This window comes from Schistocerca cancellata, chromosome 9 (genome assembly GCF_023864275.1).
Source record: "Schistocerca cancellata isolate TAMUIC-IGC-003103 chromosome 9, iqSchCanc2.1, whole genome shotgun sequence".
In the NCBI taxonomy this organism is placed as follows: Eukaryota; Metazoa; Arthropoda; class Insecta; order Orthoptera; family Acrididae; genus Schistocerca; species Schistocerca cancellata.
This window is the reverse complement of record NC_064634.1, coordinates 134,940,877-134,954,546: the sequence shown is the minus strand read 5'-3', so window position 1 is coordinate 134,954,546 and position 13,670 is coordinate 134,940,877. Positions and strand designations below refer to the sequence as shown.

The 13,670-nt window shown below is 37.7% G+C and overlaps 1 protein-coding gene across 1 annotated transcript in view; it reads left to right on the top strand.

Annotated features, from left to right (window-relative positions):
* Positions 1 to 11,181, top strand: part of LOC126100638 (uncharacterized) — a 43,496-nt gene extending 32,315 nt beyond the window's left edge. The window contains exons 3-4 of the mRNA XM_049911267.1: positions 10,135 to 10,237; positions 10,335 to 11,181. Of these exons, the coding sequence (XP_049767224.1) occupies positions 10,135 to 10,237; positions 10,335 to 10,606 (375 nt within the window). The 3' untranslated portion in view covers positions 10,607 to 11,181. The remainder of the gene's footprint in view (positions 1 to 10,134; positions 10,238 to 10,334) is intronic.
* The last annotated feature ends 2,489 nt before the right edge of the window (positions 11,182 to 13,670 follow it).

The following is a 13,670-nucleotide window of genomic DNA, read 5'->3' as shown; positions in this document are numbered from 1 at the left end:
TGTGTAATTCATTCAAATATAAGTACATTACTGCTATAGATCAGTTAATCATCTGCTCCCATAGACAGCAGCACTTCGTCAAGGAATTAGGCGTTGCGGAGGATAGCAGCAACATGAAACGGAGAATAGGCGACACGAAGTGCTTCGAATCGTGCCGACTTTTAAACTATCAGTACTTGGCCAATGGCCAACTTTTCGCGCCTTTGCTATAGCTCGGCTGATGGGGGCTCATTAACGTACTAATTTATGTTGTTGTTGTTGTTGTTGTAGTCTTCAGTCCTGAGACTGGTTTGATGCAGCTCTCCATGCTACTCTATCCTGTGCAAGCTTCTTCATCTCCCGGTACCTACTGCAACCTACATCCTTCTGAATCTGCTTAGTGTATTCATCTCTTGGTCTCCCCGTACGGTTTTTACCCTCCACGCTGCCCTCCAATACTAAATTGGTGATCCCTTGATGCCTCAGAACATGTCCTACCAACCGATTCCTTCTTCTGGTCAAGTTGTGCCACAAACTTCTCTTCTCCCCAATCCTATTCAATACTTGCTCATTAGTTATGTGATCTACCCATCTAATCTTCAGCATTCTTCTGTAGCACCACATTTAGAAAGCTTCTATTCTCTTCTTGTCCAAACTATTTACCGTCCATGTTTCACTTCCATACATGGCTACACTCCATACAAATACTTCCATAAATGACTTCCTGACACTTAAATCTATACTCGATGTTAACAAATTTCTCTTCTTCAGAAACGCTTTCCTTGCCATTGCCACTCTACATTTTATATCCTCTCTACTTCGACCATCATCAGTTATTTTGCTCCCCAAATAGCAAAACTCCTTTACTACTTTAAGTGTCTCATTTCCTAATCTAATACCCTCAACATCACCCGACTTAATTCGACTACATTCCATTATCCTCGTTTTGCCTTTGTTGATGTTCATCTCATATCCTCCCTTCAAGACACCATCCATTCCGTTCAACTGCTCTTCCAAGTCCTTTGCTGTCTCTGACAGAATTACAATGTCATCGGCGAACCTCAAAGTTTTTATTTCTTCTCCATGGATTTTAATACCTACGCCGAATTTTTCTTTTGCTTCCTTTACTGCTTGCTCAATATACAGATTGAATAACATCGGGGAGAGGCTACAACCCTGTCTTACTGCCTTCCCAACCACTGCTTCCCTTTCATGTCCCTCAACTCTTATAACTGCCATCTGGTTTCTGGACAAATTGTAAATAGCCTTTCGCTCCCTGTGTTTTACCCCTGCCAGCTTCAGAATTTGAAAGAGAGTATTCCAGTCAACATTGTCAAAAGCTTTCTCTAAGTCTACAACTGCTAGAAACGTAGGTTTGCCTTTCCTTAATCTTTCTTCTACGATAAGTCGTAAGGTCAGTATTGCCTCACGTGTTCCAGTATTTCTACGAAATCCAAACTGATCTTCCCCGAGGTCGGCTTCTACTAGTTTTTCCATTCGTCTGTAAAGAATTCGTGTTAGTATTTTGCAGCTGTGGCTTATTAAACTGATTGTTCGGTAATTTTCACATCTGTCAACTCCTGCTTTAGGTTACCAATTAAAAGTAAGATCGCTGTATATGCCGCCAGTACTGGCTGTTGAGCAGAACACTCTGACGATCACTGGCGTGGACGATACACGTATTAGCAATAAGTGTCATATTATTATTAAAAAGGTTCCTTCAACACATTTTAAGTTCCGTCTATAACACACTCTACAGTTTGTAGTGCGGTTACTGCAAATGACTAGACTGTCTTTGACAGATGGGGATCCGTTGCAAACTATTATCTGACTGTCTACAGTTTTAATTCTTATCTGACGTGGAAGTCGATTACACAAACTTATGTTGTTAATGTACTCACATAATGTACTCTGAGACATTAACTGCTACAGAGATTGTATAAGCATATGGAAGGCGCAAGTCTAGATTGTCCATATTATTTTGTCAATATACACGTCTTAGTTCTACCTAAGATGATATCAGAGTCATCAGTTCATTATGACAAACGCTCATGTTAGGGTAACGTTATCACATTTTTCCATACAGTTGTCAGAGCTGGACTGTTATGTTTGCTTGGGATTGACATCTCAGATGTCTTGTGGGCATGGGGCTTGGTACACTGATAAATACATATCGCTGGTTTGGTACATTAATAAATACATACCGCTAGCTTCATACATTAATAATAAACACATAGCGCTGAATATGCATTTTTGTTGCCCAGAGTAGCACATTGCACACAAAAAAAAGAAGGAAATTTTGTTCCTTGTGGTTGCTGGATCAACTCTCACACTCTACCCCATGGTTGTGGGGTATCCTCGTCACAGTATATCAAATAGTGTTCAATCAGATTTACAAAGTAGCTATTCTGATCATATTGCTATGCTAAAACGCATTCCACTCTTTGTCCTACACTTTCAACATTGCAGCAGTCAGCAATCGCGATAATCTAGTACATAAGAAACTATCAGCCTCGATTGCGGTAATGAAACCTACTTTTACCTAGGTTTCAGCCCAAATAATTGAACCTCCTCCAGAAGATATACCTGAATCTATAATTTGTCTAAGAAGGCATGGTCTAGTACTTACGTACAGCATTTTTAAAATGTGACTACGCCTACTCAGGCTGTTTTAGTTTTATTTCTAGACCATGGCCTGTTAGACATATTATTAATTCAGGTATATCTTCTGTAGGAGGCTCAATTATTTGGGCTGAAACCTAGGTAAAAGTTGGTTTCATTACCGCAGTCGATGTTGATAGTTTCTTATATATTAGTTCGTCCTACACATATACAAAGACAGACTGACGTGGAATCTAATGGAATCCAACCCAGCATCTTCCGGAGAATTAAAGTGATAATGGCTGACATGTGGGAAGTACACACATTCCAGCTGATCAGGGCCGATAGTGGGTTATAAAACTATACTCTGTATGTCTATAGTTTTAATTATTTTGTGTCGAGATCGATTACACAAACTACCAAACAGCACCACTGATAGTTGTATTGTAGACTATATCTTGGCAGAATTCTATGGTGTTCATCTGGATGACTGGATCATTTTGCATAGTAGATGGTAATGTTGTGGAATGAGTCATTTTACATTCACATCGCAAGATAATTTGTCGTACGGCTACATTCTGAAGACTTACGTTTTTTTACGAAAAGAAAAAAAATACAGATGTGAGTTAGTAATCCCTATCCACCACCTTTTACACGTTACACTAATATAATAGAAGGAGTTGTCAACGACAAACTTTCTCAGTTTCTTACCAAATTTTACTTTGCCGTCTGTCAGACATCTTATATCACTGGCTAAGTGATCAAAAAGGGCTCGTAAAATTACTCTTTAAAAGTCATTTTGTTTGGAACGAGAAACAACCGTCGCTCTTCATCGACACTGGGCATCGCGTGAAAGACACGATGAGCAGTGTTTGTTTGGGATGACTCCAGTTACTCATTACAAGAACGAAATTCAAAATATCTGCCGAAACACCAGAAAAAATGCACCAGATGACTCTTAGGAGAGACACCTTGTTTATGTAGTTCTGCAGATTGTCCGCTGGCGAGTAACAGAAGCTTATAAGTTGATCATGTGATCATGATGTGTCATTTCCGGTCATGACTCCAAAAAATGAGAATACATATTGACTCTAAGGGTAAAAAATCACGTAACATGATTAGTTGGTATATGTTGTTTTCGATTTGTGTTAGACGCTGCTCTAACTTTACCAACTGATAACATTATACCTGGAAGTGCGTCAAAGCCCCATCACGATCGATCTTATGTACAATTATTTATCGCTTACATACCATGTCTCAGGAAATGATTAGGATTTTGGTGTTGTATTGCATAAAAACATTGGGTTACGAGGTTTGTTAGTGTGCCTGAGACCATTACCAGGTTGGATTAATAGACACAGTATATAATTAGCAAGCAAGCTACCTTAAACATATGTTCCGCAAAAAATTTGCCAGCAGAGTTTCACGAGAGCTTTGAGGCCAGTCCATGGTTTACATATATGTATGGCCGAACAACTATCAGACAGAAACGCTCGCTAATTCCGTGCACGTCAAAGATTTGTTTACACTTTTTTAAACAATCTTCGCTTCTGTGCACGTGTGTACACGCACCGCTTGGGTTTCCCTACAGCACTGTGGACGTCTGTATGCGTCCTGCGCCGCCAACTTCTCATTGCTGCGGATGAGTTACTTCCATATCTCGATGAATAAAAAAGTTTCGAGTATTTATTATACAACATATGTGCCTCGTTCCTTGTTATCATTTGTAAAAAACCTTGTTTTGATATCTTGAATCGTTGATAAGATATGACAATTGTTATGACCACATGCCTCGCATTACGACAAGGACGTGAATGGGTATATTAGACACGACAGTCTGTCGGGTGTAAAACCCAATAGCTCGAGAACGACATGAGGTATCATTCTACTCTTAATTTTAAATGAAGTTTCCATATCTTCTCTACATTTCATACACCGCAATGTATGAGCTAAAATCAACCATACAAATAATTCATGCAGTGCATTTCTACCTCCGCAAACTGTTTAAAATTACATGCAATGTTTTACTTAATTTGATGGTGTGCGGTAAGTATGACAGATAACGAAAAGAAATTCAGTTCTTTATCGAGTCAAGATATCAAACTGTAAGATGTGAAAAAATAAAAATTTTTCACGCAATAGTTTTCGAAAAATCGGATGATAAGTGTTTCGTATTAGCCGGACGCCGTCTTCCAGGAGAGGCACCAGAATTTCACGAGCAGTACAGTCATAACAAAGGCCCCCATCAGCACTGAATGCAGAGAGCACATTTGTAGCAGCGAAAAGGTTAATGCCGGCTCGAACTCTAGGTTGCTGTATGCTTATAAGTTGATCACGTGATCATGACGCCTCTCCCTAAATTTTTAGAACACACACACTCTGCAAACGACCATATACTTTCTGGTCGAGGACATTTAGTGTCGCTCGCAAAAATAGATCAGAACAGTTTTGCTGAAGAAATGTGGAGTCGCACCAAGGTTTACATACGAATATTTTCAAACGACTATCGGACTGAATCGTGGAACAGGCAGATATACATATATTGCAGATTCTTCTTGTTTTTAATGTCTCTGTTAATACAGGGTGGACGGGAAGTAATTAGGCATTGAAATTGACATACAACTTTTATCCTCGCAGAGCTATTTATTTGAAGTTAATACAGTATGTACACTGTTATATGAAGGGCTTATTTCAATAGTGGTACAAGTCCATTACCTCCACTTTTCTGCCTATAATACTTCTGAAATTAATGATCCAAACAAACAGAAAGATAGGTTCATCTCTAGCAAGAAGCCATATGCTTGAATATCTCTCGTATCTCAACTGCAGATTTTTCAGCGCTCATTTAACTTTAGGACTCTGTATCTCAAAATGAACATAAATGGACTTGTACCACTATTGAAATAAGCCCTTCATATGGGAATATGACTCCATACGTTAAAAGTCCATTAAAGTTCGATGTAGGAACCTCTTGGTCGACCAGTCTCGAAAAACGATCTGGAATGAAATGCAGGTTTCTGGAGGAAGTTGTGTTGGATGTTGATGAGAACTTCCCGAACCCGTGCTTCCAATTCGTTCACTGTGCGAGCTTTCGTCTGGTACATCTCCTCTTTTGCTCAGCCCCATAAAAAACGTCACAGCGTTTCCAATCTGGGCATCTTTCAGGCCATTCATGAGGTCCATGTCTCTGTAGCCAATGTCCTGGAATCTTCACAATCAACCAGTTCCACACGAAGTTTGGATTGTGAAGCGATGCACCGTCTTGCATGAGGATAATTTCGTCGACATTTTCGCCAAACTTAATCCTGAAGCATTTGAAGGTAGCGATCCCTGTTTATTGAGTCACGGAGAAGATGTGCGCCGATGATATTTGTAGCCGTTATTCCACACCACATGGTCACTTTTGGATGAGAATGCATCTTCTTCACCGTAACTCCGGGCTCTTGTGCCGCCCAGTAATGGCAGTTGTGCCGATTGACGAAACCTTCCACATGGAATACGGCCTCATGATTTGAGGATGTTGTAAAACATTTGAGGCCGACCTTCGTGCCAGCCATCTGGTGTCAGGTGCTGCATGTAATGGGATTTCCATGCTCGGAAGTTTAAAGAATCATTTCTCAAAATTTGAAAATGATATCCTTTTAGAGTTGGTCGGCTGTGATGCGAAAATTTTATATTGCCAAAAGAAGGTAGGTGTAGTGTTCAGAAGATTCTGGACTTGTAGATGGCTGGAACAGAGGATAAAGCTGTACAAAGATCTGACGTGTATACTAGTGCAAGTTACTCGTTCACTCAGTTGAATCTTCATCCCATTTCCGGTATTAAATTAGTTGAATCTTCATCCCATTTTCGGGTTTAAATTGGATATAGTTAAAGTATAGTGACTAATACAATTTTGCACATGAATAATACTCGTATATGTGATATTGACTACCACAACTTTGAAGAAACGTGCTTCATCATATAATTTCTGGATCGAGATTAGTTTCGTAATTTATTTAGAATGGAAGACTGTTTTTCGAAGCTCCTCATCATCACTGAAAAAGATATTTACCAACAAAATAAAAACGTGAGGTGGTTCTTAAACCTAAGAGATTCGGATATACATTTTAAACGAAGTGTCATAACAAAAACTTCTAATCTGTAAATTGTTTATTTTCTAACATAGATTCACAGCTACGTTAAGATTTCTATGCACTGGCGTAACATTCCTGAGAATGGCCTTTGCAACAAGAATTGTAGCAAATACATTACTTATAATAAATAATATCGACTATTTCGTGTAATGCTTCTGTTAAATAAAGAAGAAAGACTCAAAATCTTTTAGAAAGCAGAAGGTGAAACAAAAATGAAAGAAGATGGATGCAAACCTGCTGGTTCTCTCTTCCCAGCACTCGACGCTTTCAGTTACAGTATGGTTTCAACAAACCAGTTACATCTGCATTTTGTTACACATTGTGTAAAGACCGTATCTTCAAATGTCGCTGTTCGATATTTAACTATGACAAATTGTATCAAAATTATATTAGATACACCATTTGCATATGCCCGTAATGTCATTAGATGTCTGTTCATTGGTGAGATGGGGTTATTACGATAAGCAGGAAATTCTAAGCTCTCGCTGATTTGGTCTAATAATCACCACATTGTTTCTCCTGAACAACAAAATCTTTATTTACTATTAAAAACAGTCTTGATTACGATTTATTTCTCAAAGTGACCGGTTTCGACCACTACTGTGGTCATCTTCAGACCATTGAGTAGGAACCTCTTTCTGTTGGAGAATCACTAGTGATTCTCCAACAGAAAGAGGTTCCTGCTCAATGGTCTGAAGATGTGATTCTCCAATAGAAAGAGGTTCCTACTCAATGGTCTGAAGATGACCACACTAGTGATTCTCCAACAGAAAGAGGTTCCTACTCAATGGTCTGAAAATGACCACAGTAGTGGTCGAAACCGGTCACCTTGAGAAATAAATCGTGATCAAGACTGTTTTTAATAGTAAATATTTATAAGACATTGATCACTGCTGTTCCCGTAATGCATTAAAAAGTAACAAAATCTTTATTCAAATGTCCTGTCCCCATAATCTTCAAAATGATTTCCCCTTTTCACAAGTCCACCAATATAGTTTCTGCGACAACTTATATGATCAAGATTAAATTTTTCAACTTCAGTGCCATCTAAAACATCAAAACGCATCGCCAGCTTGGTGCAGTATGGGTTTTCTTTATTCTGACCATGATCAGTTGAAGATAAACGATCCTCTGACCTCAGTCACTTGTAATTGTGATTAGCTCCCTTGTGTAATTTTAACTGTGGCAGGTGCAGTCGAATTTTGCGTTGACCAGGATTAAATGTTGACTTAGCCATGCTTAACTTTTGATCGACATTGGTGCAGTCAGGTCTAAGAGTGTTTAGTGGCTTCTACTAGCTATCGAAGTTTAAAGATAAAATTTTTTATACTTCAAGTACTGTCTTCCTCTATCGAATTACTTAATACATACATACAAAAATAAACATAAAAATGTGCCATTGGCGAAAAGAGCATTTGTGAAATAACAGAAATCAACTAATTTAAAAACTATGCAAATTGTAAATGTTTGTTTCTTTCTCGTTCTTCTTTATATGAAGACAAGCGTCTTAAGATTACAGAATAATAATAAATTCGGATGGGAAGAGCATACTGCAGAACTACTGAATTCCCAAATCTGAATGTTATGTTGTCAGACATTCAGAGTATAAAACTAGAAAATATATCATAGTTCAAAGACTTTTATCCTGTGATATTGCGCTGTATCCTATTTTGGGACATCATGTCAAGCGTGTAATATAGATAACATATGGAGTGAATTAAGAAGTCCGACAGAAGACTATCCAATGGCTTGTAATAATTAATAATTGATGAGTTTTAGTTATTTTGCTCATTTATCCTATGGATTATGTTGAATATGATAATGATTTGATCTCGTAATTTGTAATACATTGCACTAGAAAATAAAAATTAGTTACTGAAGGTGCCCGTGGGCAAATTAATTGTTGTATACCGACAATAAGTCAGTCATGATGGATGCAAAGCATGCATCTTGATGCTCAATAAAATATAGACTTTATACATATGGATTTGAAGTAATTTACTGTTGTTCAGAATGGCATGTCATATTCAGCAACACACATTTTCTGTAACTTACTAGAAGTTGTAAAAGTTTATCCACTAATAAAGTACAGATTACAAGGAGTGTGGAATATTTATGGGTGACAAACTGATAATGAAATAAATCAGTGAATTTTTAAAATAACTAAGTAACATATACATTATTAATATTAGGGATAATCTGAGTTCAGTATATTTGATTTTTGTACATCTTAAGTACAGTAATCTGATACTGAAGTATTTTAATTCTTCTGTGAAATATGTATTCTATATTTCGTTATTCTTAATGTTCCTCATTCAGAAGGTCTCATCATTTTGGATTTATGTGATTAAAAAAGTATCTACTCTTCATTACTGTTCTTGCAATTACAGATTTTTTGAAAATACAAGCATCATATAAATTAATCAAAGAAGAGATAATGAACAATTGGAACCTGAGGGTTCTCAATTTAGAGAACAAAACAACACCAAAAATTTTTCCAGTATTAATTTTGATTTCTTATGACTATATTAAAGCAGCTTCCTATTTATCAATTGCAATCCATTAACCGTTCAGCCTTATCAGTTCCCCAAAGGCTGACTCTGGAACTTTTTCATGCAAAATATATATAATGTAATGTCTTGCATTAAGCCTCATAAAACCCAAGCACCTTCAAATTCATTGTGCTGTTATATTTGCTATTATTATGGATCAGTTCCTCAATATAAACGAATTAAAAGTATTAATAATGATTTCTGAAGTTTTTCTGGTGTAAGAAGTATTTCAAACTTTCAGGATCAACTCGATGATGCCTACATCTAGCCATATATTTCAGTTGACCATCTGAAGATGGGTGAATGGTTGTCAAACCATAATGGTGTGGTGAATTATCTACACAATACGCCTCCAATCCAAAAACTTCAAATAAAATTAGTGCCATCTAATTGTGATAGTTCAATGCAAAACTTCATCAAAAGCTTTCATCCAAGATAGGCTTTGTGCTGTACTGCCTGTATATTACACCAGAGATGTGCCTAACTAGATGCAGAGATTGTGCTCAGGATGGCTAGAAGTCAAAATACATAGTAATACCACATACCAGTCTCCAAGAGCATTATTATAAATATTTGGGAACAGTCATGTCTCTGCGAGTGCTACACTGTTAATTATTTGTTTATGAAGGGATTTCCTCTTTGTCACATAGAAAAATTGACTGCTGCTACGTGCATGTGGTCCAAGTTCCCAACTGTATTTGTAGGAAGATGTCGATGTGCAGTAACATCTTTTCCATTGGTGGATGATTTGAGTAACTATTTTACACACTTCCAGAATTCTGAACTGCTTTTATGATGTCCACTGCGTCGAACCTGCAACAGGTAGTGAATTTAATTTATGATGAACTGGTCTGTGCTTGTTTCAGGAATTTATAACTGAGCAAAGTGTTGAAAGTGTCCAAGAAACCGTTAGCGAAGATGATGTCATTGAGGAAGGAAACACTGTGTTTATAGGAAATGAGAACAGAGGTAAGATGTTTTAATTGGGTTATGTTTTGAGTGAAAGTGACTACTAAAGTAAGAAAACGGATAAGGTTGACAATATATTTCGTTTTTCTCTAAACAGATCATTGGTACACATCACGAGTTAGCACTTCTGACTATGTACCACAAGCGAAGAAAAGAAAATATGAAACAGAGGAATGTAAAGAGAGAAACGATGCTGCATATACCACACAGTATGAAAGGTATGTTGGGGAGGCAGACGAATGCGACCTGTATGGGCAACTGATTGCAACAAAGTTAAAAAAGATGGACGAAAGGAGTAGAGATATTGCAATGAACAGAATCGACAATCTTCTCTTTGAAATGAAGATGAAGTTAAACGATCAATCTTAATAGTGACACAGAGCTGCATTCATCCAAATATCAGATTTCCCACTACATCTGTCCACTCACATCAGGGAAGTTCATCTCCACTATGTTATGTAGTATTATTTTCAACTTACGAAATAGAAGATTTACTACTATAGGTCATTAAATTATGCGACCGCCCCCGCCCCCTCTATCTGAACTTCTAATTCCCAATCGCCTTTAGGTGACTGGTGACTACTTTCTATCAGATAATTTCAGAGGATGGCTAAAGTGTGAAATCGATCATGCATAAAATATGAGTTTTTAATGAAACTAAGTGAAAAATTCATTTAGTAATGCATTATGTTATCTTTTTTGAAAGTGTTTTTGAAAATGTAACAGCCACTAGAAATCTCAAATTGCATATCCTTTCGCCATATTGGCTAAAATGATTATTCTTATGCACTTACATTTTGCACACTGCTTTTAGTTCCTGAATTTCATAAATTATATGAAAAATAGTTGTTTTATAGATGAAAAAGACTGAAAATGTTGTTATATGTATGTTGGTTATTATCTGTACATTGATATAGACTGTAATGTATTAAAGTTGCAATAAAATGATCTCAAACTTTTTATCACGTGTCATTTAAAGATATAGATTATTATCATGTTAGTACATTTAGTTGGAGCTTTATATACATGCACCAGTGGCCTTACCACAGTGGTAACACCAGTTCCCATCAGATCACTAAAGTTAAATGCTGTCAGGCTTGGATGGGTCTGCTGAATGCTGCTGGGAAGTGGGGTCACCCAGCCCTTGTGAGGCCAATTGAGGAGCTACTTGATTGAGAAGTAACAACACTGGTCACGAAAACTGACAATGTCTGTGAGAGAGCAGTGTGGTGAACACACATCCCTCTGTATCAACACCTGGTGATACCTAAGAGCTGAGGATGACACGGCGGCCGGTCGTACTGTTGAGCTTTCGTAGCTCTACAGACGGTGCTTGTTTTTGGTTTTCATGTATGTGTGCTTAAGCAAATCCTGTATTGCAGTGTAAATGTATGAAGCTAATTACACTAATAAAAAACAATCAATGTTCAAACAGCGATTTCGCATTGTTTCTGGACAGAATTAATTTTGTTCTGCAAATAACAAGGGACTTAACCTGTTAAACCGTTTCAGAGTATGGCCAAAATTATCAGGAAATGGAACCAAAAGTGCCTAGAAAGTGAAGTTCATTGGCAACAGAATTTTGCTATCACATATAATTCCTTAGCTTTCACGTTTGTTGTAATTTTGGGAGACAAGCTCCAAATGATAACTAACCCTTTACAATTTAGAAGGAACTGTGTTTGTAGGGTATCACAGCCGGAGTCGGTTTCCAAAAATCATACTTCATGTTCCACAGTTACTTTAGTAGATGCCCTTTTCAAGTTCATCTCCATCTTTCGCTTCTTGTCAGATCTTTCTTTACGTTGCCATTGGGAGCAACAGTTGCACAAAAATACGAAAATGTATGTCATCTTGACGATGAAAACACTACATGAGCAGTACAGGTGGAATATACCTCTATAGCTTTTGAAGCATTATCTTACAGAAATTACATTTTTTTGTTACAAAACTGTAATAGCACTGTGACCAAACGTTTCAGGAGCAAAAAAGTGTCTTCATCAGGGAATGTCGTTTTCATTAGTGGCTGAACAGCTGATTCACTGTATTGGAGATAAAAATACACATAGAAGTACGAACTGTAGACAGAAATACCTTCACACAGTAGCACAAGCTAGAAACTTAGTTTAGGCATTTGGAAACATTAGTGAAATATTTGTATGAATTAACAACTGTACCTTGAAAATCGCTGTAGGGTGCATGCAAGAGCCGTCAAAAATGGTTTTCATAATGGATGTCAGTAACAAAAAATTTTTAATTTGTATTTCTAATCAGTGTGGAAATCTGAGATTTATGTTGGTCATCAGGTCCACAACTCGAGGACGTTGAAGATTCTGAGGTGACAAAACGTTAATCATATCAAAAACGAGAAGCCAGTACCAGTTCCAATAGAAGGTTTGTTAACAAGAATTATGGCTCTGCTGCGCCCACTGGCGGCTTCGTCGCAGGCAGTGTGTTAAGCAGACATGAAAGTATATAAGTAGCTGAAGTGGCTGCTTCAGCAGAGAATGCTGCTATAATATACATACATAGAATTGTGTAGCAAATTACTTGGAGCACTATCTATCTGCGATCTTTAACAGCAGACCTCTCCAACCCACAGTCGTCGGAGGACTTCCAACTCAAGTGTGATGAAACATGTCCATCGATGGAAAACCTGATTCGGCACCCTCCTCTAGACAAACAAAGATGTATGTGAAGTAGCCCATTTTTCTGCCACATCCTGGACGTAAATCGAGACTTCAGTTTCGTATAAGTACGAAACGACTGTTACTATACTTTTCATGTTCATTCTATCGTACATGCATGCAAGTGGATCATCGGGGAGAGGGCAAGTCTTAGGATGTTTTAGTAGGTTGGTGCGTAAGAAGCGCAGATATTCTCGTAGAAAATCAAACAGCACATGGGTATGTCAGCAACATGACGGAAACCTGGTGTAACCACGAAAAATGATGACAGATACGTAAAAACTGGCAGAAATAGTATGAAATATGTAAAATCGCCAAAAACCTAGTAAAATTACAGAAATTGACTGAGAATGCATAAAATTAGAGACAAATACCACGAAGAGACAAAGACCATGAACAGAGTACCGAGCAAAATCAATGAAATTCTGTGTTCTGGAGGAGTGGAGTTGTCTGATGCTGCATATACACACCTTAATAGTGGAGAGGATACATGAACAAAACATCCTAACATAGGACCATGACTTTTGTGTGCAAGAGGCAAGTTACCAGCGGTGGTGGTAAACTGCGGTGAAATTGTTACATCTCCTCTGGCTACGGATCGTCGTTGTTAGATGTCACTGTTTCTTCATATGCATTTTCGGCTGTCGACGATCGCTTTATAGGGCTGTTGTGAGCATTATTTCCAAACGGTAATCGGGCACAGACTTCATTAACAGCATGTGCCATACACCTCTGGAACCCTATGC